This window comes from Enhydra lutris, unplaced genomic scaffold (assembly GCF_002288905.1).
Source record: "Enhydra lutris kenyoni isolate GAN:26980312 unplaced genomic scaffold, ASM228890v2 scaffoldscaffold22, whole genome shotgun sequence".
Lineage (NCBI taxonomy): Eukaryota > Metazoa > Chordata > Mammalia > Carnivora > Mustelidae > Enhydra > Enhydra lutris.
In genome coordinates, this window is record NW_019154106.1 from 5,813,825 (window position 1) to 5,841,174 (window position 27,350).

The 27,350-nt window shown below is 52.2% G+C and overlaps 2 protein-coding genes across 5 annotated transcripts in view; both read left to right on the forward strand.

Annotated features, from left to right (window-relative positions):
• Positions 1-11,392, forward strand: part of LOC111149653 (spectrin beta, non-erythrocytic 2) — a 37,315-nt gene extending 25,923 nt beyond the window's left edge. For both annotated transcript variants that reach the window (XM_022506851.1, XM_022506852.1), the window contains exons 19-37: positions 39-185; positions 2,331-2,594; positions 3,753-3,977; positions 4,286-4,375; positions 4,697-4,957; positions 5,042-5,172; positions 5,440-5,644; positions 6,142-6,516; positions 6,737-6,981; positions 7,079-7,217; positions 7,493-7,577; positions 7,827-8,023; positions 8,356-8,498; positions 8,587-8,662; positions 8,754-8,804; positions 9,026-9,246; positions 9,547-9,720; positions 10,300-10,342; positions 10,535-11,392. In XM_022506851.1, coding sequence (XP_022362559.1) covers positions 39-185; positions 2,331-2,594; positions 3,753-3,977; positions 4,286-4,375; positions 4,697-4,957; positions 5,042-5,172; positions 5,440-5,644; positions 6,142-6,516; positions 6,737-6,981; positions 7,079-7,217; positions 7,493-7,577; positions 7,827-8,023; positions 8,356-8,498; positions 8,587-8,662; positions 8,754-8,804; positions 9,026-9,246; positions 9,547-9,720; positions 10,300-10,342; positions 10,535-10,768 — 3,306 coding nt within the window. In that variant the 3' untranslated portion in view covers positions 10,769-11,392. The remainder of the gene's footprint in view (positions 1-38; positions 186-2,330; positions 2,595-3,752; positions 3,978-4,285; positions 4,376-4,696; positions 4,958-5,041; positions 5,173-5,439; positions 5,645-6,141; positions 6,517-6,736; positions 6,982-7,078; positions 7,218-7,492; positions 7,578-7,826; positions 8,024-8,355; positions 8,499-8,586; positions 8,663-8,753; positions 8,805-9,025; positions 9,247-9,546; positions 9,721-10,299; positions 10,343-10,534) is intronic.
• Positions 11,393-16,336: 4,944 nt separating this feature from the next.
• On the forward strand, positions 16,337-26,933 carry LOC111149574 (RNA-binding protein 4B). Of its 3 annotated transcripts, XM_022506687.1 has the most exons (4): positions 16,337-16,491; positions 17,178-17,601; positions 23,134-23,810; positions 26,317-26,933. In XM_022506687.1, exons 2-3 carry the CDS (start codon positions 17,190-17,192, stop codon positions 23,799-23,801), a joined length of 1,080 nt encoding a protein of 359 aa, XP_022362395.1. In that variant the 5' UTR covers positions 16,337-16,491; positions 17,178-17,189; the 3' UTR covers positions 23,802-23,810; positions 26,317-26,933. The 3 variants fall into 3 exon arrangements, with proteins under 3 accessions (XP_022362395.1, XP_022362394.1, XP_022362393.1); XM_022506686.1 differs by having other exon boundaries at positions 23,134-26,933; XM_022506685.1 differs by lacking the exon at positions 16,337-16,491 and having other exon boundaries at positions 25,437-26,933.
• The last annotated feature ends 417 nt before the right edge of the window (positions 26,934-27,350 follow it).

Consider the following 27,350-nt stretch of genomic DNA (forward strand, 5'->3'; position numbering starts at 1 on the left):
CTCTGCCCTTCTCCACCCCTGCTCTGTGCTTGGTCCAGCTGAAGCTCTGGATTGACGAGAAGATGCTGACAGCCCAGGACGTGTCCTATGACGAGGCCCGTAACCTGCACACCAAGTGGCAGAAGCACCAGGCGTTCATGGCCGAGCTGGCTGCCAACAAAGACTGGTTGGACAAAGTGGATAAGGTGAGTGGGGTGACAGCAGCAGCAAGAAGAGAGCCCCGGGGCCGCCTCAGGACGGGATCCTGGCTTCGGGCTGGGGTGCTTTAGGGTCAGTGGTCAGGGGGTCTCTGGTGCCAGTCCTCCAAGATGGAAACTTAAGTTCTGGAGAACAAAAGTCTTAGGTCTCTGAGACAGTGACTCCAGAACTTTGGAAAAGTGCAAATCAGTAGGGAGCCAAACTGCAGCTTTGCATCAATGTGGTAACTATCCCTGGGTCGGGACCACAGTGACACTCTTCAGCAGAGGTCAGCAAACTTCTGCCAAGGGCCAGGTGGTACATATTTTCGGGGGCTTTTCGGGCCACATGGTTTCTGCTGTGACTACTCAACTCTCCGCAAAAGCAGCCATAGAGAATACATAAGGATTGAGCATAGCTGTGTTCCAATAAAACTTTATTTATAAAAATAGGTGGGGGCCGCATTTGGCCCGCAGAGCACAGTTTACCAACGCTTGCTTATGAGTCTTATTGTTCCTGGTGCTTAGTCTCCAAACCCACCACTTCCTGTAGAGCCGAGCATAGGTAAAACTTTATTTCAACTCAGCAAGTATGCCTGGGCAGGCAACCTTGTGTGTGCTAAGCACCCTGCAGGGTATGTGAAAAGACACTCTCCTTCCCTCAAGGGCAGGGCTGGGGAGAGGAGGAGACCAGTGTATGTCTGGTGTTTCCGTTTGTTCAGCAAATATTTACTTGGCGCTACTATATGCGAAGCATTGTACAGGGCACCGAGAGGGGGAATGAAGGAGATTCTACGGCCGGCTGCCCCGTGGAGAATGACGCTACCACCAGGATTTGAGACAGATCCGCAAACACCAAAGTTACATCCAAAGCAGAATATGACAGATGCAGTTAAGAGAGGGCCTGATAAAGCCTGGTCCCTCTGCGTGTGCCCGTAAAGCTCTGTGCCAATAAAACTCTGTTTACAAGGAGAAAGGAGGTAGAGGAATCCTAGGGGCCCAGAGCCTCTAGGGCAGTCCCTGAAGGTTGAGTAGAATTTGGACAAGCAGCGATATTGGAGGAAAGATGTTTTTAGGCAGAGAAAACAGCACAAACAGGAAACCCGAGGTGTGGAAGTGAGGTGCCTGTACGGGAACAAGGGGGTAAGTCAGTCTGGCAGGAACACAGAATGGGGGAAGGGGCCCTGTGGAAGAAAAGGTGGGAAGAGCCTGTTCAGCTAGGTCACCAAAGGCCTTGACCGTACATGGGGACTGTGCGTCGATGTGTGGACTGCCGAAGGCCCACGGAGTTGCCCAAGCAGTGCTAAACACTAGCTCTTCATCTTGGCAGCCAGGCACAAGACAGCCTCAAGGCAGAACCTTGGTTTGTGTTCTAGAAGCGGACCCCGAAACAAGACTTCCAGTGCAGTGCATATGGGAGATGAGCACAGAAAACACCAGTAGGGAAGTGGGGAGTTGGGATAGAAAAGGAAAGGCGTTCAATAACGGGTCCTCTGCCACGTCAGTTACCCCAGGGGGCAGCTGGCACTCAGTCCTAACAAGGCACCTTGGGAGACAGTGTAGAACACGCATCAGTGTTATCCCAACCAAGGCACAAGGATGCTGAGTGTTTGTCCGCCAGCTCCCCGTCCGTCACTGGTTGAGGGCTGCTTCCCAGGGCATTGAACTCTCAGACACTTCCGGTCTGCCTTGCACACAGGTCAAGAGACCATGCTTCCCCCACCTCCCCAGCAACCAAAGTCCTCAAGCAGAAAGGCTGGGAGAGGGGAGAGCAGGTGGGACTTGCGTGTACATAACTCAGGTGAGGGGTGACTCGCTGAGAAACGGGAGAGGACAGTGAATACACAAGACCACATGTGCATGGCCCCAGAAGCCATAAGCATGAAGGAGCCCAAAAAAGGAAAGGTCTCTGTGGCTTCTTCGTTGATACGAGGTTTGAGCTGGCCCTTGAACAAGTAGGGTCATCAGCAGTGGGAGGCGTGGTTTAGGAGGGGTTTGAAACCCTTGAGACGAGTGTGTTGTGGAGAATACCCAAGAACTTGCACTTGTGGCCTACACCTCAGGTTCCTACTGCCCTTTAGCTCCCTGGGGCGCTGCTGACCCATAAAGTTCAGTGGCATCTGACACTGACCCTGTCTGTGTCCCACCCCCCAGGAAGGGCGGGAGCTGACCCTCGAGAAGCCAGAGCTGAAAGCTTTGGTGTCCGAGAAGCTGGACGACCTGCACAAGTGCTGGGACAGGCTGGAGAGCACCACCCAGGCCAAGGCCCGCAGCCTCTTCGATGCCAACCGAGCCGAGCTGTTTGCCCAGAGCTGCTCCGCCCTGGAGAGCTGGCTGGAGAGCCTGCAGGCCCAGCTGCACTCTGACGACTACGGCAAGGACCTCACCAGCGTCAACATTCTGCTCAAAAAGCAGCAGGTGCTCTCCAGGCCTGTGGTTGCGATGGGGACGGTGAACCGTGGCAGAAAGGAGGAGGGGGTCTGTGGTTCCTAAGACTTGGGAGGTCATTCTAAGGCCTCACAGACAACATCTTTCCTGGTATTCCTCAAAGCGAGGTCCGTGGGCCACTGTATCAGAATCTCAGGGAATGAGTATCAGTCGGAACAAAATCAGGAGACAGAACCCACACTCTAACTTGAACAAGGAAACTTTAAGAAAAAGAAGTATTAATTAGTAAAAGGTGCCTAACTACCAAAAAGGGTAAAGGGAATTCAAAAGTAGTGATCAGAAAACTATAAGGAGACAGACAGTAATAGTTTGGCTCCTTTAGGCCATATGGTGTCCTTCACAAGAACTCTGTTCTTGTAGCGTAAAAGCTGCCATAGGCAAAATGTAAAATTGTATGTGTAATGGGTGGGGCTCTGTGCCAATAAAACTTTATTTGCAAAAACAGGCAGAGGGCAGGATTTGCTGGTCCCTGCGATAAAGAGTACAGGAGTAGCAGCTACTACCTTCAGGGCTGAGGAGGGGTACCCAAGGAGGAACAAGGTGCCCCCCGCCCACCACCCCCCCAAGGTGGCGTTTCAGACCGTGGAGAGGGCCGAGGCCCACTGGGTGTTGTAGAGCTTTGCGGGGGGTATCATGGGACCAAGCAGGTCTAAAGCTGGCAGGCCAAGGCGGGCCACTAGGAGGCTGCCGCTGGGATGCCACCAAACTTGCTGGAGGGCGGGAGCCCCTGGATTTCCTGCACATGATGGGCCAGTTTTGCCTCAGGAGCAAAAAGAAAGGCGCACTGGAACCCGAGCTAGCAGCCTCCCGTCCTGCGCCTTGCGGTGTCCCTCTAGCGCCCCCTACTCACAAGGCCTAGCATTGCACCAACACTGGCAAGTGTTGACAGGGTTCCCTTTCGAGGTCTCAAAACAGGGTAAGATGTACCTGGCATGGAAGTGAATTTGGGTCCGAGAGGCAATAAACGGGTAGGTGGCCCAGTTATCACACAGCCCTGGACTCGTGTGTTACAGGTTGAGCTCCATCGAGCGAGGCCATGCGGGGATGCTCTCCCTGGGGATGAGAAATCTCCGTTGGCTGCATAAGCCGTGCGCGCTGACCATGGCTCCTTCCTTCCCCGGGTCACAGATGCTGGAACGGGAGATGGCTGTACGAGAGAAGGAGGTGGAGGCCATCCAGGCCCAGGCGACAGCGCTGGCCCAGGAGGACCAGGGTGCGGGGGAGGTGGAGAGGACCTCGAGGGCCGTGGAGGAGAAGTTCCGGGCCCTGTGCCAGCCCATGAAGGAGCGCTGCCAGCGCCTGCAGGCCTCTCGCGAGCAGCACCAGTTCCACCGGGACGTGGAGGATGAGATTGTGAGTCACTAGGGCTGCGATGGGGTCGTGTCGTCGTCCTGGCGAGTTGCGTCCTGCCAGTTGCTTTCTAGTCTCCTTCCTGGATGCTGGGGCGATGCCAGCAGCGCTGTTCTCTCTTCCGTCTGGCGCTGAACAGCGACCCTCGAGGGACTCTTGGGGATGCCCTTCACGCCAGACTCCAAGATGGCTGTTCCCAGCACACACTTAACGGGAGACCTAGAAAAACCTCCCTGCAGGTCTCCCCACCATCCAACCCCTCCTCCTGCTTTGCTCTCTGGACCTCCACTGACCCCCTCTTTCTCATGCAGCTGTGGGTGACAGAGCGGCTGCCCATGGCTAGCTCCATGGAGCACGGCAAGGACCTGCCCAGTGTCCAGCTCCTCATGAAGAAAAACCAGGTGAGGCCAAGTCTAAGGGCAAAAGAAAAGGTCCCAGGAGCCTCCCAGACCCAGAAGTTTGTGTTTTCTTAAAAAACCTTGGGGTTTCTCTGGCTCCCCTCGAGGCTGTGTGGGATCGCACACCTCAGGGGTGGGCCTTCCCTCACCGCGGGAGGGTGGGTTCCCTCCAAAGCAGACCAGGTAGGTTGAAAGGGAGCGAGTGAGGAGGACGGAGGGAGAACGAGGCCTGGGACTAAGGAGCTGGGTGTGGAGCAGGTGTGAGGGGGAATGGGAGGATGAGGGGCCCCCTGTCAGAGTGTCCTCTTCTGCCACTGGGGACAGACCCTGCAGAAGGAGATACAGGGCCATGAGCCGCGGATCGCGGACCTCACGGAGCGGCAGCGTGCCCTGGGCGCAGCGGCGGCGGGCCCCGAGCTGGCAGAGCTACAGGAGATGTGGAAACGCCTGGGCCGCGAGCTGGAGCTTCGAGGAAAGCGACTGGAGGACGCCCTGCGGGCCCAGCAGTTCTACCGCGACGCCGCCGAGGCAGAGGCCTGGATGGGTGAGCAGGAGCTGCACATGATGGGCCAGGAGAAGGCCAAGGTGAGAGGCCGGGCAGAGCCAGCCTGCGGGGCTGCCACTCTCTCCCCGCAGAGGCCGCTCCCTGACGCCCGCTGTCATCCCCAGGACGAGCTCAGCGCCCAGGCGGCGGTGAAGAAGCATCAGGGGCTGGAGCAAGCCCTGGCCAACTACGCTCAGACCGTCCGCCAGCTGGCCGCCAGCAGCCAGGACATGATCGACCACAACCACCCAGAGAGGTGAGCCCAGCGCGCAACCAAGGGAGAACCGCCCCTGGGGAGGGGATGGGGGTGGGGGGAGACACACGGGGACGGGGACCAGTTCTGGGGTGGTGCGGGGACTGGGGAGCCTCCGGGACTACACGTGTGCAGACCTATCTAGAGAGCTGGACGAGCAGAGACCTGGCAGGAAGTTGGGGGGCACCCGAGGGGACAGGACTCTACGGAACAGAAGGGGGATCAGAACCCAGCATCCTAAGCCCGGCGGTGCCTGTCCTGCCTCCGCAGCACACGGATATCGATCCGCCAAGCCCAGGTGGACAAGCTGTACGCCAGCCTCAAGGAGCTGGCCGGGGAGCGGCGGGAGCGGTTGCAGGAGCATCTGCGGCTTTGCCAGCTCCGCCGGGAGCTGGACGACCTGGAGCAGTGGGTCCAGGAGCGCGAGGTGGTGGCGGCCTCGCACGAGCTGGGCCAGGACTACGAGCACGTGACTGTGAGTGCGGGGTGGACACTGGCCGCAGAGCCACCCCAGGGAGGGCCGGGGGCAGGGGGCATGAGACTGGGCTGAGGGGAGCCATCCTTGGGTATCTGAAGAATCATGCAAAATGGAGGTCATGGGGCTGCGTGTAGATGGGCCAAAAAGGAAGTTTCCAATCCTTCTTTCCCAACAGAACTCACCAGCATGGGGGCCTTGAGGTTCCTCTGCAGAGTTTGGGGGCTTGAACCCTCATGAGTGCAGATATATGGACCATAATTAGGGTATCCTTGCCTGAAGGCCAAAGGTCCCAGGCAACCCCCGTGCTTTTGTTAGGGCCTGAGGGCATCAGTCACATCTAGGGTAAATGGAAACCAGTCGCCCCATGGAAGAAACCTGTTTTGCCCCATGGGGCCCAGGGAGAGAAGTGGGCTCTTGGTTTGGGGGGAGAAGACTCACGAGTCAGGCAGGAACCGTGTCCACCAGCGTGACGGCCCTGTCCGTGTCTCCTCCAGATGCTCCGGGACAAATTCCGAGAGTTTTCCCGGGACACGAGCACCATCGGTCAGGAGCGTGTGGACAGCGCCAATGCTCTGGCCAATGGGCTCATCGCCGGGGGTCACGCCGCCCGGGCCACCGTGGCCGAGTGGAAGGACAGTCTCAATGAGGCCTGGGCTGACCTGCTCGAGCTGCTGGACACGCGGGGTCAGGTGCTGGCCGCGGCCCACGAGCTGCAACACTTCCTGCACGGGGCCCGCCAGGCCCTGGTGCGGGTCCAGCACAAGCAGCAGCAGCTTCCCGATGGCACCGGCCGTGACCTCAACGCGGCTGAGGCCCTGCAGCGCCGACACTGTGCCTTCGAGCATGACATCCAGGCCCTCAGCACCCAGGTCTGCACCCTGTGCGGCGAGATGGGGGCTGGCTTGGGGAAGACTTGGTGGGAAACAGTGGGGCCGGGGGGTGGGGGTCGCGGAAACGCAGGGAGGGTGACTGGTAAAATGGACAGGAGGGCGAGAACAGAGAACGGAGACCCGAGACCAGGACTGGGAGGCCGCAGCTCCTCGGAGTCCTCCCCGCCGGCTCTACCTCACTCTGAGTGGGGCCCCGCAGGTCCAGCAGGTGCAGGACGATGGCCACCGGCTCCAGAAGGCCTATGCTGGAGACAAGGCTGAGGAGATCGGCCGTCACATGCAGGCTGTGGCCGAGGCCTGGACCCAGCTGCAGGGAAGCTCTGCTGCCCGCCGCCAGCTGCTGCTGGACACCACAGACAAGTTCCGCTTCCTCAAAGCTGTCCGGGAGCTGATGCTGTGGATGGACGGCGTGAACCTGCAGATGGACGCCCAGGAGCGGCCCCGGTAAGGCCCCCCGGTGCCCCACGGCCTCCACGGAGTGTGGATGGGCGGCCGGGAGAGGGTTGTGGGCCCGGCAGTAGCGTGGTCTCTGTGCCCCCAGGGATGTGTCCTCTGCAGACCTGGTCATCAAGAACCATCAGGGCATCAAGGCGGAGATAGAGGCCAGGGCCGACCGCTTCTCCTCGTGCATCGACATGGGCCAGGGGCTGCTTGCCAGGGGCCACTACGCAGCCGAGGAGGTGGGTGATGTGTGCGCTCCGCCAGGTCATCCTCTCAGGGGGAGGCCCCAGTGCTGATGTCTCCTCTGAGTCTCCCTCCTTCCTCTCACTCTTCCTTCGTAGAAACCTCTCTCACTTCAGTGCTGTTTAGGGATTTCCCCATTCCAACTCCCCCCCCCCCAACCATCTGCCTCCTGACATCAGAATTCACTAGTTCCCTGTGTGAGTCCTCCAGGGATCCTGGAAAGGTTGCACTGGGTGCTAACTCACGTCTCTGCCTGCCCCCCTCCCCCCAGATTTCAGAGAAGCTGTCCCAGCTGCAGGCACGGCGCCAGGAGACAGCAGACAAGTGGCAGGAGAAGATGGACTGGCTCCAGCTTGGTGAGCTGCCGTGGGGGCCAGGGCTCAGGGGAAGGGTAGGTAGATAAGACTGAGTAGACCGGAGTAGGTAAGACCAAGAGGCCTGGGCATGGAACTCAAGGTGCCCACTCTTGGCACTGCCCAGCTCACGCCATGCTCCTGCTCTGGGGCACTGGCTTCCTCCGGGTCTCTGTTCTCGAAGGGCTGCGGCTGCAGTGCCCTGCTGGTGCTTTGACCTGCCCTCTCCCTGTGACCCCCCAACCCCTGCAGTTTTGGAGGTGCTCGTGTTTGGGAGAGACGCGGGTATGGCGGAGGCCTGGCTGTGCGGCCAAGAGCCGCTGGTGCGCAGCGCGGAGCTGGGCTGCACAGTCGATGAGGTTGAAAGCCTCATCAAGCGGCACGAGGCCTTCCAGAAGTCAGCGGTGGCCTGGGAGGAGCGTTTCAGCGCGCTGGAGAAGCTCACAGCGGTGAGGGCTGTGGGACCCCAGGGCCGCCCGCCCCCTCCCACTGCCCCAGGCCCCCGCTCTCCCCTCTGCGCCAGCCTCTCCCAAATGTGAGCCAACGGTGCCCCTGTCAGCAGAGCTGGAGCCATCACTCCACCCCCCCCACCCCACCCCGGCCAGGGGGACGCTGAGAGACACTGTCTCCCCCATTGTTTCCAATCCGCACCTTCTTCTGGAATTCTGTTTCCAATCCTTTCTGTTTCATCAGGCTAGAGCTGAGGCATTTCAGCTTTCCCCCAGGCCCTGGTGCTCTTAAGTGAGACCTTCTATGCTCTGATCCCAGAATGTTTTGACAGCTGGAAGAGCAGGAGAAAGAGCGGAAAAGAAAGAGGGAGGAGGAGGAACGGAGGAAACAGCCCCCTGCTCCAGAGCCCACAGCCGGTCGGCCTGCCGGGGACCTGGTGGACAGCAAGACAGCTCCTGGCGCCGCCTGGGACGGGTGAGAGCTGGGACACTCAGGGGAGAGAGGAGGCGGAGTCTGAGCCGCCCACGGGCTTCATGCTCTGTGTCACCTCCTGCTGTTCCAGAACCCAGCCCCGGCTCCCGGCGTCCACCCAGCAGGCCAGCGTCAACGGAGTCTGCACAGACGCAGAGTCCCCACAGGTGAGCCCCACTGCCCTGTGCACCCCCATCAGGACCTCAGCACACCCCCCTCCACACCGGCCCATCTTCTTACAGCTTCTTGTCCTTGTAGCCCCTGTCGGAGCAGCAGAGACCGGAGCAGGGCACCTTTGCAGAAGGATCTGTGAGTTTCTCCCGGAGGTTTGGGTGTGAACAACGGGAGATGGAGGGGCGCACGGTGGCGTGAGCCAGGCGGCGGTGATGCTGGGTACGGGAGAGGCCGGAGGCCCAAGGGACACACAGGGGCCGGGCAGACCAGCTCCTGGAGGTCAAGCTTCATGACCTTCAGGCGAGGTATTTCCCATCTCTTCCTATGAGGCTGACCGTTTTCCATTTTCCCCACAGGGGTCTGGACCTGGGGACGAGGCCAATGGGCCCCGGGGAGACAAGCAGAGCCGGACACGGGGCCCAGCCCCTCCCACCATGCCCCAGAGCAGGTCGTCTGAGTCAGCCCGGGTTGCCACTCTGCCACCCCGAGGGCCCGAGCTCTCTGCGCAGGAACAGATGGAGGGGATGCTGTGTCGCAAACAGGAGATGGAGGCCTTTGGCAAGAAGGCTGCCAACAGGTACTGGGCCTGGCTACCCGGCACTGGTGGCCTCTCCCATTCCCGCCTTCTGAAGAGGCGTCCCCGCAAACCCTTCCTCCATAGACGGGTAAGGGGTGCCCTGGAGGAGGAGGGACCTCGGGGACCGGGAGAGGACCCAGGAGGAGAGCGGGGCCTCAGGTGCGGGTCTGGAGTGGGGAAAGGCAAGGAGCACACAGACAGGGCTGGTAGTGGCAGTCCCCGGACAGCCGAGCTCGTCCCAGGGTCCTAGGCCCCGCAGAGACTGGCCACCCGCCTCACCTACACCACGGTCCCTCCAAGGTCGTGGCAAAACGTGTACTGCGTCCTCCGGCGTGGGAGCCTCGGCTTTTATAAGGACGCAAAGGCAGCCAGCGCGGGAGTGCCGTACCACGGAGAGGTGCCTGTCAGCCTGGCCAGGGCCCAGGGCAGCGTCGCCTTTGATTATCGAAAGCGCAAACATGTCTTCAAGCTGGGGTAGGAGTGCGAGGTGCCCTCGGGGCGGGAGGGGAAGCGGGGGTGGGGGGTGGGGGGGTGCGATACAAAGCAAAGGGAAGCCAGGAGCTAGGAGCAGAGGCCTAGAGTTACAGGGCTGGGTGTTTGGGGCCAGCAATGGAGATGAGGGAAAGGTGGGGGGTCCTGGTTGTAATCCACACTAAGGGGGCACAGGAGCCCCAAGATGCAGGCCTGCCTGCTCACGATGGCAAGCCAAAACGAGATCCTGGGTGGGAACTCGGAAGGCAGGGGGCTGGTGCTGCCCAGCTGCCGGGGACTCCCAGGGCCTGCCCCTGCCGGCCAGCAAGCGGCCGGAGCAAGAGGCATGGCCCGGGGTGCAGGTGTGCTCACCACGCTCCCCGGCAGCCGGACTGGAAGGGTTTGCTTCTGCGCGGTCCTGGGAACCTGAAGAATGTGCAGAGCGTGTCTGGTCCGGCGCTGAAGTCCGCGGCCGCCTGTTCCCCAGCCTGCTCTCGGGCCTGATGCCTGAGCTCTCCCCAGCTCTCAGGTAGCCCTCCCACATTCTCAGCTCTGCCCTGACGTTTCTCTTTCTCCCAACAGCTTACAGGATGGAAAAGAGTATTTATTCCAGGCCAAGGATGAGGTGAGCTGGCCCCTTCTCCTCCCACGCTCCCACCTTTCCGCACCCTTTTCAGAACATTCCAGTTGCGGGTTCCCCTTTCTTCCCTCTCCTCCCTTTTTCTCTGCCCGCTCCTTGGAGGCCTGCCTGCCGTCTGCCCGCCCAGCCCCCAGCGGCCTCGCGGCTGAGCCCCTGCCCCCTCTGTGCCCTGTGCAGGCGGAGATGAGCTCGTGGCTGCGGGTGGTGAATGCCGCCATCGCCACCGCGTCCTCTGCCTCCGGAGAGCCTGAAGAGCCAGCGCTGCCCAGCACCGCCCGGGGCATGACCCGGGCCATGACCATGCCCCCAGTGTCACCGGTCGGGGCGGAGGGGCCTGTCGTACTTCGCAGCAAGGACGGCAGAGAACGAGAGAGAGAAAAACGCTTCAGCTTCTTCAAGAAGAACAAGTAGTGGGGGGCGAGACTCCCAGGCTGGCTTCTTCCCTCGATTCAGGAAACTGCCAGGGACTGCCAACAGGGACCACCCTCTTGTCAGGACAACTGCCTGCTGCTAGGGTCTATTGCCAAGGTCAGCCCATCACCAGGAACTGTCTCGGAGGACAAGTCAGTGTTCCCCAGGGCAACGCTCCTCTCCTGCTATTTAATTCCAGACTGGTGGTGGGACCCAGGCGACCCCCAATTCCACTCCCGCCTCCCAAGTTCTTCCCTCCCCCCTCCAGCCTTGTGCCCCAATCCCGACCCGGGTGTGGACCGCGCTGCACCCTCCATATAGGCAACGTGGGAACGGCTGCCCCTGCCTCAGGTCATTCCCCCACCGCAGCGAGGGCACTTCCCTCAGTCCTTTGCCCCTGGGGACCAGCCAGGAACCTGTCAGAGCTGAAGCAGGACCTGGGGGCGAGATTGCCAGATGGCCGAGTCAGAGCCCCCGAAGCTCCCCCTTCCCGCCCTGACTCCTTCTCTGACTCAAGCGGCCACTCCATCTCCGGCGACGCTCCGTGGCTTCCCAGTGAGTTGTTTGGGGCAGCCACAGCCTGGAGCCTGGCCAAGGAGGTGATTAAACAGCTCAGCTTCTCTCACTGCTTCCGGGTGTCTTTGCTTTCCCGACCACAAGCCTCCCTGCCTGTGCCCACATTCTTGCCTTTGGCTCTGGTCTCCTGTATGTCAGGTTTCCACTCTGCCACCAGCCTCCCAGCCCTCAACAAGCCACATTATTTTGAGAGCCTCCCTACCCTGGTCTCATCTCCCCATGATGAGGACCTCCAGTCTGCTGGGCTGACCAACGACAAGCCTCTTTTTAGACCAAAGAAGTTCACCGTGGGTCAGGGTGATGGTAACAAGCACTATCAATGTTAAAAGGCAGCGAACAACTCCTTCCCTGGTACACAACTTTCTTTACTCATGACTCTCTCAACTGTTTTCAAAAATGGAAGACTGAATTGCCCAAGCAAGTGTCAGCCACCGCTCAGCCCGACAGTGGAAAGTGGAGCGCGTGGGGGTGAGGACTGACCCCATCTTCTGTCTCCTCCCCAATAGAGAGGATCACGGGGGGGTCAGACAGGGATCAGAGAAGTGGCAAGTTCCCAATCCACTGACCCATAGGATGACATCACTCTGGGAAGCCACCAGGTACATCCAAAGTGTGTAAACACACAAAAACACAGAATATATTCTAGATCTGGTGAAGTATTAAAAAAAATTAGTTTTCTCCCTTGTCTCTGGCTTGGCAATTGGAGGGTGAGAGTATTATTGCTTTGGTGGTCTCCTACAGGAAAAGCTTTGTTCTTTCATTGTTTCCCAGAAACCTACAAACAACCATTTCTTTTGGGGGCTCAGAGGAGATCTCTCCAGAGAAGCAGCCCTACCTATATATATATATATATTTTTTTTATTTTAAATTCCAGTACAGTTAACATACAGCATTATATTAGTTTTGGGCGTACGAAATAGTGATTCAACCTTTCCATGCATCACTTGATGCTACTCACAACAGATGTACCCCTTAACCCCCATCACCTATTTCACCCATCCCTGCACCTCCTCCCCTAAGCAGCCCTATCTTTGGCACAAGTGGCCAAGGGCCCTGGCCGAGTAGACCCCTGACCATCATCAGCCATGACAAAGGGTCAGGTGTGTGCAGGCCCAGGACTCACACAACACAGCCCAAACCAGCATGGTCTCCAAACATGAGATCTGGTAGACCAGACAGCCCACAGAATAATTCTCCCTTCCTCTTAAGCAGATTCAGAAGTACTCCACAGTCAGCATGTTGGATAGATGTAACTGGAACAGTCTGTCATGGGACTACACGGGATGACCCATCAGCTTCTCTTGTCCTTCTGGCCCAACTGTGCAAAGGAAGAAAGAGACATAACGTTGTAGAGTGCCCAGGGAAACGGGTTTTCCACTGCAATGTGGCAAGCCTGGGAGTTGGGAGGAGACGCAATAATGAGACATTTTAGAAGGAAATGTATATGGGAGTGAGAAGTAAATGAAGAAAGGCTCATTTTAGTGTGTAAAATGTGAATGGAAATAGGGCAGCCAACTACAGCCGTCTGGGAGGATGGAGTCAGTCCCTGCGAACGGAGACGTCATGAAAAGGTGCTTTGAGCATCATCCAGGTGACCGGACACAGATAAGGATAAACATAAGGTCAGGAAGTAAGTCTTGAGAGACAACTTCAGATATGAGTGGAAGAAAAAGAAAGTTCCAGAAAGAGATGGAATGAAATGGGCTACGAGATAGATTAGAACACAAAAATACAGTCTGTGCAGGTACCACAAGTCCGAAATGTGGACAGCTAAACATGGATTATTTGGAGAAAAACGAATTTGCCTTCTCACCAAACATGGCCTCTGAGGGCGAATTCTAGAGCTGCACTGTCCGAGATAGTAGCCATGGGCCACATGTGGCTGCTGAGCCCTTGAAATGGGGCAAATCCAAAGCAAAATGTGCTGGACGTGTAAAATGCTCGCCAACTTCAAAAACTGAAGAGGAAAAGAACTTAAAGTATTTCATTAATACTGTTTATATTGATTATATGTTGCAATATTTTAGCTTTATTGGGTTTCCAAAGTATTAAAATGAACTTCAGCTGTTTCTTTTTACTTTTTAAATGTCTTTACTGGAAAATTTTAAATTACATAAATGGCTGACCTTGTATTTGTCTGGACAGCCCTGCTTTTGTTTTTCTTTTTAACATTTTATTTTTGAAGTCATCTCTACACCCAACGTAGGGCTCGAACTCACAATCCTGAGCCACAAGTTCCACCTACTGAGTCAGCCAGGCACCCCAGGATGGCACCACTTTGAATCGACTACAGATCTAAATGTGGATAGTTAAAAAAAAAAAAAAAAATTACTGTTAATAGAGGAAAATGTAGGAGAATACATTTGTGACTCGGGGGGTAGAAAAGAACAGCTTATACAAAACTGCAAAAGCACACACTTTAAGACAAATTAATTAGATACCATAAAAAATTAAGAATTTCTGTTCAGTGAAGGGCACCATGGACAAAGTTAATAAGTTAGTGGAATGATGGAAAATATTTAAAGAGATCACTGTCTAGAATATACAAGAAAATCCTGCAAATAACAACAAAGAGGAAATGGCAACCACTAAGAAAGTTGAGCAAAAGATATGAACAGGAAATTTACAGAAGAGAAAACCCAAAAAAACTAGTAAGAGGAGATCCTTAAGATCATTAGTAATCATGCAAATTAAAACAAGTGCTATATCACTCTATTATACTAGCAGAAATTAGAAAACTGAACAATGTCCAACACTGGCGGAGTTACTGATACACAGGCCCCCTCACGTGCTGCAGGTGTGAGGGGTGACGGGTACAGTTCTTCCAGAGAACAACCTGGCACTACTTACTTACTTACTTACTTACGAGTTATTCCACAGTTTACATAACGTGCAGCAACACGGGTATTTAGTGCAAAAACTAAAACAATGAGCCCTACAACACAATTTACATAAATACATAATTTACCCGAATGCACAACCGATGGACCTTGTTATGATCCGCGTTAGAAGACAATTGCAAAAAGGCATTTGCCACAACCTAGGGGATATTTTATTATAAAGATTAGATACTATCAGTGTAGTCCTAATGTCTTATTTTTTTCTTTTAGATTTTATTTATTTGACAGAGCTATATCAAGAGAGGGAACACAAGCAGGGGGTAGTGCGAGAGGGTGAAGCAGGCTCCCTGACATCCAGGGATCCCAATGCAGGGCTCTATCTCAGGACCCTGGGATCATGACCTGAGCCGAAGGCAGATGCTTAACACTGAGCCACCCAGGAGCCCCCACAATAAAACATTTTTTTAAATGGATAAAGCAAATGCGCACTGAAAGGATATGTCAGGCAAGAACACAAACAAAATAATACATATTAAACTCATTAGTGTGATTGTCTATGAGGGAAGGGGATGTGATATAAAAGGGAATAAATAAGAGCAGAGAAATAGAAGGGGGGAGGGAGGGAGACAGAACAGTACAGTCAGAGCTCTGAGGAGCAGTATAAAAACACGGGAGAAGAAAATGCTAAATGAAATGAAAACTTTAGAAGGGTGAAAACTTAAAAGGACATTAACTTTGGTGACCTCAGAAAATTTGGGGCATTGGAAGAGGTGGACAGAAACCAAAACCGTGTCCAAAGGTGGGCAATAGTTGGTTCAGACTCCCCATTTGCAAAGCCTCTGACCTGGAACACAAGGAAGGACCCCAAGATAGAAAACATTAATAGTGAAGGTGAATGGGAGGTATTTCAGAAATGGGTAAGGAGGTCCCTATACATGTTTTAGAAGTCTGAGTGTAGAGAGAAACTGTAAATGAACAAGATGAGGAGAAAAGGGAGAAGTAGATCGAATTAGGTGGGAGAAATCGTGAGTCGTATTAAAATTGGAAGGACGGTGCCTCTTCTAAAATGGCTGGGAAACAAAAAGAATTCAGTGAAAGAAACACATCAGAGTAGCTGGGGAGGAGGAGGGAAGCCTGGGGAATTTGTGCCTGATGGTATCAGAAAAGCTTCTATGGAGCCACCACAATGAAGAATGGTGACTGACAACCACCCCAGCATGCTCCACTCAGAGATAAGCTGGATCCATCAATCTCTATAAACGTCTATTCTTTGTTCAAGGGTGACAGTGACTAATCCACCTACTAGCTTCTCTATTGCCACCAGGAGGCGCCCTTGGACCACAGCAGAATTTTGAATGCTAGAAAGCACCCGGAGTCCCAGCTGCCTAGACCTCCAGCAGCTTGGTGCGGACCTGGAGACCCTTTTTCACCCCAGTCTCTCCGCCCCGCCCCAAACAAAGAACTTCTCTGGGCCTCTGCACCAAGTGCTCCCTCGGTGTAGTCACCACGGACCGGGAACTGTGAAGGACACACAATTAGAGCTAATAGTGTAACCAGAGAGAGAAAAACAGCCCACACACATCCGTGAGCAAACATGTGACCGATAAATGCAGCCTGGATACAATGCCTCTTAGAGCTCTCCCAGCTCTGCCATCTTTGGTTCTGCTTCCTCACCAGGAAGAGGCTTGCCATGAAACGCTGAGTTACATTTACGCTCTACAAACATGGACTACGTTTGCTTAAGATGTGGCTCTTCTGTGTCTCTAAAATGTTGACCCAAGCTACCGAAGTGGCTGGCCAGCCTGCTCAGAAAACCCCCATTTAGAGGACCCAGTGAGATAACCCTTTGTCATTAGCTACCCCCCCGCCCCAACTGGCCCAATAGCACGATCCATTGTGATGGTGAGCGACCCCCCGGGCTTCTGATTACGCCAAGGTAGTGGTTGCGTCCGGAGCCCTTCTGACGCTTGAGCGCCGACCTCCACCCCCACCCGACTTCCAGAGTGCTGATTGGCTAACCGGGGCTGGGGGCGGGCTGACCTCCGCTCCGCAGCGGCGTCACCAGCTGGCCCCGCCCCCGGGTCGGGGCGGCTGGGAGCCTAGCCTGGAGCAGCCATTTGTATGCGGCCGCGGGATTGGTCGCCCGGCTCCCGCGAGGGGGGAGGGGACGGAAGCAGCGCGCACTCGCGCGTGCGTGAGCTGGCGCGCGAGAAAGGGCCCGGTCGCGCCGAGGCTCGAGCGGCCGTCGCCATTTTGTAGGGTTCTCTCTGACGCGGGAGCCGCCGCCACCGCCGCCGCCACCCGGAGGTGCGAGGGGGTCTTTTGGGTGTGTGGGGAGCCGGAGGGCGGGTCGGGCTGGGCCTCTGGCGGACGGGGCCTGCCCAAGGTGTGGGATTCTCTTGCTGCGGGAGGTCCGGGGAAGACAACGGGAGGAGGCGGGGCCGGGTCTCCGGAGGGGGCGGGGCAGGGGTCGGGTCGAGTCTTTGTTGGGGCGAAAAAGCTGGAGGTTGGGTCGCTGGGGGGATCCCGGATTGGGGCCAAGGAAGCCTCTTTATTCTTCAAGTGTCGTAGAAGGTAATACCGCACGGAGGAGAGGGACACCGATTTCCCTCCAAAACCTCGTTACCGGGGACACTCGAGATAAACGCCTCTTGCCCTCTCCTTGAGCTCTTCTCTTTCCTGCCTCCCAAAGAGAATATTTTAAGACCTAAAACAGCCAACCTTGTTATTTAAATGCTCATTTCACGGATATGATAGACGGTGCGATGCCTGCTGATCCCAGCCTCCCGTTGGGGTGTCACACACGTCTCACACTACCTCTTAATGTACAAACCATTCCTCTCAATTAAGAGAAAAATAATGAACGTTTATGTGGGGGGGTCTTGAATCTTGAAGGTGCCAAGAACTTTTTTGGAGAATTAAACCAAAATGCAATGCCCTGAAATTTCCCACTCCACCCCTAACTTTTGGACATCTTATTTGTTCCCTCCCAGGCTCTTGTCAGGATGGTGAAGCTGTTCATCGGAAACCTGCCCCGGGAGGCCACAGAGCAGGAGATCCGCTCGCTCTTCGAGCAGTATGGGAAGGTGCTGGAATGTGACATCATTAAGAACTACGGCTTTGTGCACATAGAGGACAAGACGGCGGCCGAGGATGCCATCCGCAACCTGCACCACTACAAGCTGCACGGGGTGAACATCAACGTGGAAGCCAGCAAGAATAAGAGCAAAGCCTCCACCAAGTTGCATGTGGGCAACATCAGTCCCACCTGTACCAACCAGGAGCTTCGGGCCAAGTTTGAGGAGTATGGTCCAGTCATTGAATGTGACATCGTGAAAGATTATGCCTTCGTACACATGGAGCGGGCGGAGGATGCAGTGGAGGCCATCAGGGGCCTTGACAACACAGAGTTTCAAGGTGAACTGCTCTGGGGTCTGGGTGGCAGAACTGAGTAGTGGGGTCTAGGACAAGACAGAGACAAGAGCACAGGACCAGGAGGCTGGCGGGGAGGTGTCTTCCATTCTGTTTTAGCTGGATGTAATGGAAAGATTGTGTGTTTACCACTGTTAAGTACAGTTTACTCTTGGAGAAGCAAACACCCCCTTTGCAGATTTACTTGCCAAGATGTTCCTCAGCAACTGTGTAGAGGCACAAACTGGGTTACTTCATCCTGCGGTCTTCATTCATTTGAGTGCTGTTGGAAGTTTAACCTGCCTAGGCAAATGAGTCCCTACCTCATGGGAGAAGAGAGGATAAAAGTCTGTGGATTATCTGCTTTTATCATCAAAAAGCCTTATATTGAGAGTTTAAGTGCTTAGGATTTATACTCTTTACAGCCTGGGGTGATAGGTTGTTGTGGGAAAGAGGAACAGAGACATCTAGAGGGATTCCTATATTATAAATCTGGATGGTGAACCTGGATTTGGGGAAGTATCTTTGAGGCCTCAGATTTGTTCAGTCTGTCAGCCCAAAGCCATGCACTGAACTGTTCTCTTCTACCTACTATTATTTAACCCTAATGGAAAAAAAAGAAAATTTTTAAAAATACTAGGTTGAATGAGATGATGGTCCTGCTTCTGAAAGTTTCCAGTAAGGGTGTTACGGAGCCTATTATATAATTTCACCAGTTATAAAGCTCCATAGGTTATAATTTAATACTTCGAGGTTGTCGGAAGACTGCAACTGAGCCGTCTGATATGGTAGCCCCTAGGCACATGCGGCTATTAAATACATTTTAGATTTCAGTTTTTCAGTTGGACGCACGTTTGAAGCACCCAGAGGTCACATGAGTCTATTGGTGACCGTATTAGTGTAAAGGGAGAACATTCCCATCATTATAGAAAGTTCTGTTGGACGGCGCTGTTCTACAGTTTTTGGTTGACAGTTTCATCTTGAGCCACGCATTTCCAGCCACTTCTCAGGTTCATAAGTTAATACCCTTTTTTTCCGAGTGCCACTAAAAGGTTCGTTGAGAAGTACTTAAGTGTCCTCTGCTAAACCTAGAAAACAGTCAAAAAAGAAATTCCAGAAGAGGAAAAGTTGACTAGAAAAGGGTAAGAAAGTTTGCAAATAGCGTAGATTACAAAGAGCGCGTCAGATCTCTTTGGGTTCAGCCAGTGGTGTCCTGGCCTTTAGCTCTTCTCTAAAGCATAGGGCGAAAGTCACAGATGACTTGCTACCATTAACGAGGTCTGTGACTTCGGGCCAGTGTTTTAATCTCTCTCTGCTTCATTTTCCCCACTTACAAAGTGGAATTAATGATCCCTGCAGTACCTCCCTCACGGGATGGTAGAGAGGCAAGAATGAGGTAATAGATGTTAAAGTAGATGGACGGTAAGCACTCTGTGATGAAAGGCGAGTGGTGTTTGCAACAACTGAAGTGTTTGCATTACAGTTGGAAGCTTACTTAAAAATGTGATAGTTAGCTTTCCTCACTTATGTCTCTTATTTATATATATATTCTTTTAATTATTATTTTGGAAAGCTGTTGCACTTCAGACAGATTTAAGAATATTCTTAATTATTTCTCACTTGATGGAGATGGGATCATGAATGGACAGTGTTGGGGGGAAATAGAGGTTCTCTCTTGACAGGTAACAAAATGTGGGAAGAATGCAATTAAAGTCGGGTCCAGACTCTGCAAACATGTCACAGTAATGTAGTACTGCATGTCCTTACCTTTTTAACAACAACCGAATAAAAGGATAAGGGCAAAAGTACACGTACAGAAGTTAGTTGACTGGGGGGAGTTGGCTTGGGAAGAGTGTGTTTTAATAAAGCAAGTTTAATTACTCTGGGAAGTGGATGTTGGAGTAACAGCGATCCATGAAATTCTTTAAAATGTCATCGTTGGAAAAGAAGAATCCTTGATTTGGTCTTTATGTTCTTAGCCTGTCCACTCCGGAGAAAGCACTCTACTCGGAGTTAGACATATAGATATTTTTATAACCAGCTCTGTTTTTTCCAGCTGACCAGAGAGAGTTTAGCGTGGGATAATATGTTGCAGTTTTACAGAAAATATAATCAAGATACCAGCTTGTCACCTTTGTCTATAAAGCTTTTTTAGTCAGCTGCCAATGAAGGCGGCCTCTTAGGAGTGCCACTTTGAACATCTTCTGAACCTTTATTTTCTTTTTAAATATTTTATTTATTTATTTGACAGAGATCACAAGTAGGCAGAGAGGCAGGCAGAGGGAGAGGGGGAAGCAGGCTCCATGCTGAGCAGAGAGCCCGATGAGGGCTCAATCCCAGGACCTTGAGATCATGACCTGAGCTGAAGGCGGAGGCTTAAGCCACTGAGCCACCCAGGCGCCCCAACTTTTATTAATTGTTGCCATTTAGGCTTCTGCATTTATCTTATCAGAGGAAGGAATCCTTATCAAAGGAAGCAGGGGAACCTGAGTTAACCTGGGTCTTTCAAGACCTGTTTCCTGTCCACAAGCAGCAGTGAACTGAACCACTGTTGAGCGGGCAAACAGTTTGCACGGGAAGACTCTAACTGAAAAAGCTGTTCCCAAGTAACAGTTCAAGCAACTGAATTGGGAATGATGTGTAAGAGGTCGGGTGTCTTGGTTTCGCCATATGCAAACAAGCACGAAGCTGGAGCAGTGTTAGGGAGCAGCTACGCCCCCCAGCCTTCTCGGGGTCCTGGCCCATGCTAGGAGCCCAGCACTTAGAGGACCCCAGGTTGCCCATCTCTCCGCATTTTAATTATCATTTTTGTTCCAGCTTTCAAAAGAAAACACTTCTGTTAGGCTGGTTTTCTGGGAAATGTTGGCAACGTATTTCAGTAACTTTTGAGGTCTCAGAAAATCTTTAAAGTTTTGTCCTCTCCAAGTGTAGTAGAGTGGTGGAATTTAATCTTTCAATTTTCTTTGCCCTGGTTCCTTAAGGTAATAGAGTAAGAGAAGCACAGTATTTTTCAGTTATAATAACTTAAGCGGGTTTAAATTAAAAACCTAGGGGCGCCTGGGTGGCTCAGTGGGTTAATAAGCCTCTGCCTTCGGCTCAGGTCATGATCTCAGGGTCCTGGGATCGAGTCCCGCATCGGGCTCTCTGCTTGTCAGGGAGCCTGCTTTCTCCTCTCTCTCTCTCTGTCTGCCTCTCTGCCTACTTGTGATCTCTCTCTGTCAAATAAATAAATAAAATATTTAAAAAAAAAATAAATTAAAAACCTAGTTACAACCTAGGAGAGATTGGCGGGGGGAGGGGGGAGGTGGACTATCACTTCTATTACAAATTTTTTTTACTTCTAGTTAAAAATTTCTTTTACCTGAATCCTTTTCACAGCTGCTACAGAGGTAGATTATAAACATAGATGTTTATAAACTTAGGCATTCTCTCAGTAAAACTGAAATGAAGATTGGATGTAGTAACAAATACCAAAGAAAAATCACTGGGTTTTGTTTCTCAACAACAACAATAAGAACAAAAACTGGGCCAGAATCTCTAAAAGTAAAAAGCAAATTAAATTGAAAAAAATTTTTAAATGTACTTCTAGGTCTCTGAATCGGCTGCTTTTTTAGATTGGCAGAGTTCCTGCGACTTCAGAATGGGAACAGTTTATGTCTGTCACAGAGGTTAAAGTCACCATGCATGTGTGAAAACCAAGTAACTATTGGTCTTCCAGTCTAAATCATAGGAAACTCTACATTTGAGATAGAAATTGGGGCAAAAAATCTGTGTTTCTGTTCTAAGCATAGTTAGCATGTGGCCCTTAATAACCTTTTTTTTTTTTAAGATTGATTGATTTGACAGAGAGAGCACGAGAGGGAACACAAGCAGGGGGAGTGGGAGAGGGAAAAGCAGGCCTCCCGCTGAGCAGGGAGCCCAATGTGGGGCTCAATCCCAGGACCCTGAGATCATGACCTGAGCCGAAGGCAGGCGCTTAATGACTGAGCCACCCAGGCGGCCCAGTAATTTTTAAGGATGAGGATGGGAGTATTTAAATCTCTGAAAACAATGGGTGGCTAAATGCTACATTCCGATATTTGTTATCTGTTGACTGTCAGTGGTGATGATGGACACCGCCTCTCTGCTGGCAGCTAGAAGTGAAAACCTGAGCACTTTCGTTTCTGCTAAAGAAGGGGTTTTAAGTTGGAGGTGGCAGCTACCAGAAGCCGGGCTCGTAGGAATCTTAGACATTGGGCAGCACTGCGTTTGACTGAAGTGGTCCTACTGCACTAACCCGCTCCCCTCTCGGGGTCAGTGCATGGCGCCGTTCTGGCCGCCGGCCTGAATCAGGCGTTTCCAACAGGATGGTGGAGCACGAGGCCTCCTGTCGCATAGCTGCATCCAGAACAAGGTCTGTTACAGAGAGAGCAACTTGCTGACCGCGGAGGGGGGATTTGTTCTGAGCAGCCCTCAAGAGTGACCTGCAGTCCCTGTTCTCTGCATCTGTAGTGGCTACGTACAGTTTGAGAACTACTGACTTGATCTCCAAAGTCTTAGGCAGTTTGGGACCGAATCCTGCCAAAAAGATTCCTTTCCTCAAACTGCTTTTGAAGACCTTGGATGCTTTCATCAGTTAAGGGTCCCAGGGCACAAGCCCAGAGAAGAGATTGTTTCTTCTCTTAGCTGGTCGTGGTGCTGGCCTTTTCCTGGAAGAATGGATGTTGCTTGTTTGTATGGGTGCCCAGAGGCTCTGAGGGCAAATGCTGCATTTTTCTAACGAGATCGTCCCCTATGAAGGATCGTGAGTTACATGGCAGGATGAAATGCTGAATTACGTGGGTACACAGTGTCCCTAAAAACCCAGTACTGCTTCAGTATCTTCCTAATTCTTGCTGCTGAGAGACCTTGGTCAAGCTTCCTTTTCCACATAGGCATGGATCGCCCTTGCTGGGAAACACAGGGGTGGGGTTGAAACCCGGAGGGTTGCACAACTCCTAGAGGGACTGAGGTGAAGCAGCGTACGGTGCGTGTATCCAGCGGAGCCTTCTGGTGACACCTGTCAAAACGGCTGGAGGAAACAAGATGGACAGGTTGCCGTGGTTTTTAAGCTACGGTAAACGCTGGGGCCTTACGTTGCCCTGAGTAAATCAGAGGGAGGCTGGTGAGATGCTTTTCAGACGTGGCATAACTGAGGTTTTGTTGACTGATTTGGAGGAATTGGCAGGTCTTGAATCATGACAGTTGTGATCAGTCCTAGCAGTGGTAAGTGGAAAAGTTTTCAGTTTCCGTGTTGGGGGCCAGAGGAAAGGGAGGGAAGGTCGTGGACACGGAAGGGAATCCGGCTACCTGACGGGAGTAGTGTTGCCTGGTGTCTGGGGACTCAGAGTTTCTCGCTGTCACCCGTACCGCAACGTCAGCTGCTGTTGGAGCGCTCCGCTGACAGGGCTGCCGGAGCGCGCGTGTGTGCGTGTCGCACACCAGCTAGCTTGCCTTCACGTGGGGGAGGATTAAGGAACGTCAGTGAGTTATACTAAATCTCGCGTCTGTTTCCTCAAGGCAAACGAATGCACGTGCAGTTGTCCACCAGCCGGCTTCGGACTGCGCCCGGGATGGGAGACCAGAGCGGCTGCTATCGGTGCGGGAAAGAGGGGCACTGGTCCAAAGAGTGTCCGGTGGATCGCACGGGCCGAGTGGCGGACTTCGCCGAGCAGTATAACGAGCAGTACGGAGCGGTGCGCGCGCCTTACACCATGGGCTACGGGGAATCCGTGTATTACAACGACGCGTACGGAGCGCTCGACTACTATAAGCGCTACCGGGTCCGCTCTTACGAGGCGGTGGCGGCGGCGGCGGCGGCTTCCGCGTACAACTACGCGGAGCAGACCATGTCCCATCTGCCTCAAGTCCAGAACACGGCTGTGACCAGTCACCTCAACTCCACTTCTGTTGACCCCTACGACAGACACCTGTTGCCGAACTCAGGTGCTGCCGCCACCTCGGCGGCTATGGCTGCCGCCGCTGCCAACACTTCCTCCTATTACGGAAGGGACAGGAGCCCCCTGCGTCGTGCTGCCGCTGTGCTCCCCACAGTTGGAGAGGGCTACGGTTACGGGCCAGAGAGTGAGCTGTCTCAGGCTTCAGCCGCTGCACGGAATTCTCTGTATGACATGGCCCGGTATGAGCGGGAGCAGTATGTGGACCGAGCGCGGTACTCAGCCTTTTAAAAACTGGAGGTGAGAGTGGGGTCGGTGTGGTTAAGAGACTCGAGTTTCCTTGAAAGAGATCTGTGCTGCATAGAGGAGGCTAAAGCCACGTGTTTGTTTGCTGGCAGGACAGTAGCACGAGACAAATTTACATTTTAGTCTTAAATATTTCTCTAGCTTAGGCCAGAGGTTCATTTGGCCTGTTGAGGTTTTTTAGTGTATGACTCCAACCAGCGGCTCCTTCGGAGAGAACAACAACAAACTCGGTTAGGAGGGTATTATTTAATCAAATGTAAGCCATCTGCATTACAGAAACATAGTTAAGAGAACATTTATCGAGTGCCCTCGTTGTCTGATATAGCATTTAATCTACACAAAAAGCCTTTGAGATAGATACTTTCTCTTTTACAGAGAAGGAAACAAAGGCTCGGAGAGGTTAAGTACTTTGCCTGAAGTCATGTGGATACTTGAGAGGCAGTCAGAATTCAAACTCAGGCGAGGTGGGCTCCAAAACCATTCTCTTCCCACTAGAAAAGTCATTGTGATGTAGGTGGAAGAATACAGGTTCAGGAATTGGTCATGAACGTCACAGTGAGAATTTTAACTACAGCTTTAGACTTCTCACTTGCTAATATAGCTACTACTTAGGTCATTAGTTTTGATCAGAGGAAACTTCTAATATCCTAGATCTATAGGCCAGATAAAGCCCTGTAAGCTTTAGGTGTTGAGTTCTAAGACCCTTGAAAGCAAAGTGTTTCGGTGCCCCTGTCCCATGGAGTCCTTTCCTTATTAGTAATCCAGAGCACCTTACTCTGCCTGACCTGAGCCCTTGAAACCGTATTTCGTCATACCCTGTTACTATCATTTAGAGCCCCAACATTTTTCTTTTTCCCCAGCAATTTTTGTTTGGTTTTTGTTCAGGAAGAACACGTAAGGGTCTAGATAAAACAGGTAATTTCTGAATGTGTTTAAATTCCCACTGGTGGTGACCGCAGAAATTTAATTTTTCCTACTTTGGAAGATGTACACCAAAGATGTTGGAATGGCAAGGATAATTAGTAGGATTATCTGGGTAAATTTCATCTGAGTGGAAATAGCATCGTGACAACTTTCTCTTCTCATGGTTTTTCCTTGTACCTTGAAATTGAGCATCACTTGGTCAGGAGGCCTACTCAAGAACCTACTCAAGAAGTTAAATGGAGTTTCCAGGGTTCCTCACTTAGCCCGCTGGTATATATGTGTAGAAGAAACTAAAGCAATAGGAATTGGCCCTTTTACGTAGTGAGAAGCAAACAGTGGTTTGAATCTGTGGTAAATTATGTGCTAGACGGCCCATGACAAGACCGCGATCTCCTGAGACCATTGTGTAGCAGCGGCGTGTTAATGTGTGTAAAGTCCACAATCTTAAAGCTCGTGTAGGTTGCCTTAGTTTTTACTTTCAATGCAGCTGGATCTGCCACGAAGTGGGATATTTCTCGAAAGGTGGTATCACCTACCAGATAACTTGTTTTCCTCGAATGTGTTTTATAGTTAAATTAGTGTATTACAGTCTTTAAGGGTATCGCTAAGGTATTTTAAAGTGAATTTTGACTGCAAGCCGTGGTTGTTTAACTAACCTCTTTTTAGTGATGACTTTTAAAGAAACTTACCTTCCAGGTGTGAACCTCAAATGGACTGAATAACCCTGAGTTGGTTGCAGTCCCAGGAGCCTGATGTTAATGAGGCTGCCAGGAGGAAATACTCCAGAACTGTTGGGGATCTGAATTTGGGTCTCACCCTAGCAGAACTGATTCAAGAACGTCACAACTTTTGAAGTCGGTTGGTACAGATCAAGACCACGATTTGGCCCTTTGTCTGTAATAAGTAGAGGAACTTGGTGTGAGTTAACTTCTTTTTTCCCCCAGCCATCAGTGTCTGGAGTTCCCATCATCAGTGGAAGAATCAGAGAATTTTAGGATTTCTTCTTTCAATTTGGTTAAGGGAGATTTGACCACGTAGGGGACCTACTGGAGTTACGGCTCTAACTCTGGGACAGTAGGACATGTAGGTATGTTGCAGGATAAATGACACCCTTTGTGACTGCCGTTTCTGAAAACTTGTTTACTATGAAACCGTGACATGAAACAGACTTAGAGTAGTGCAGTTGGCAGTATTCGAGATCTTGGCATCATCTGCTTTTTCGGGACACAACTACATTAATGGTTTTTGATACTATCGTGTATGCCCTTTGTTGCAGTGACAGTAGCCTTGTATCACAGAGGTGGTCTTGCCTAAAAGATGGATTAAGAGATGAGAAAGATAGATTTTATCGGCCGCACAGCGGTCTTCCAGAGAGACTGCTGCTCACTCTGTACCTAGCTGTGAGTAGATCCCTTGGTAATGACACGGGATGTAAGTTTGATCCAGTCTGACTTGGTTTTGTTTTGTTCTTTGTTCTTTTCCCCCTGGAATACAGGACGGGACCAGGGCCCTTGTACTCGGAGCCAAGCTGCTCTCCAGGCATTGTGTAAGCCTCTTGTGTTGTGCTCTCTTTCAGGTAGGATAATTGCGGACTGAACCCTCGGGCTGCGGTCATATATGAGAACTTGCTCCGCGCGGTCCCCTTTGCCGGGATGTTTCCATTGCTTCATGTTTCAGTAAACAAAGGAGTTTGTGACCAACTATGTTTTCTTTCTTAATTTAATTCTTCTAAGTTGACTTTTCTTTCCTCCTGATACTAGTTTCTGTAGCCTTTCACTCTGTTCCTTACATTCTCAGCCTCTGAGCGGCCCTAGGTAAGGATTATGCTGGCATCCCCTTTTTCCTGTACAGTGGAACCCCTCTTATCTTGCTTTCCTTAGGAGTTGAACCCTTCTCCCTGTCTACCTGCAACATCTCCTTTCCCTTTAAAATGACCATGTAGTGGCAAGCGACCTTTTACTCTTCTCTGTTAGCTCTGGACTCTAACATTGAAGCTAATCTTCTGAAACTGCTAGGACCATTGGGGTTTTGGGGGTGGGGGTTGTTGTTGTTTTGTTTGTTTGTTTTGTTTTTTTATGTCTGACCTGTGATCGTGGTACAGCATTAGCTGAAATTTAGCCTTGTTTTACTCCACTCCTCCCACTTTTTTTTTTTTTAATATTTTGACAAATAAACGTTTCTAACACTTAAGTACTTTTGTGTTTGTGTTGACTGTTATTTACCACCAGTATCTCTGGTTCGTTCTCAGTTGTGTTGAAACTCTAAAATTTGAATGACTACATACTGGAAATTTCGATGTACAAGGAAGGATTTAGTGTGATCTAATAGGCCTCAGCAATGGGCAGAGGAAAATCATCCAGCATCTCGAGACATTGATAAGTATGCTACTGCTCATGGTCAGGTTCCATCTTTCTATAACCAGAGTTACTCTTTCCATTTTACAGGCTAGCAGATCTAGGTTAGAACCCATGTGTCAGGAAAAAGTTAAGTCAGAATATTGCCAAAGGGGGCGCCTGGGTGGCTCAGTGGGTTAAAGCCTCTGCCTTCGGCTCAGGTCATGATCTCAGGGTCCTGGGATCGAGCCCCGCGTGGGGCTCTCTGCTCAGCGGG

Bases quoted from the DNA above. Each gene is read 5' to 3' on its own strand.
- LOC111149574 (XM_022506686.1), top strand. From the start codon at position 17,190: ATGGTGAAGCTGTTCATCGGAAACCTGCCCCGGGAGGCCACAGAGCAG. The intron at 17,602-23,133 runs GTGAACTGCTCT...TGTTTCCTCAAG, and splicing joins TGACAACACAGAGTTTCAAG to GCAAACGAATGCACGTGCAG.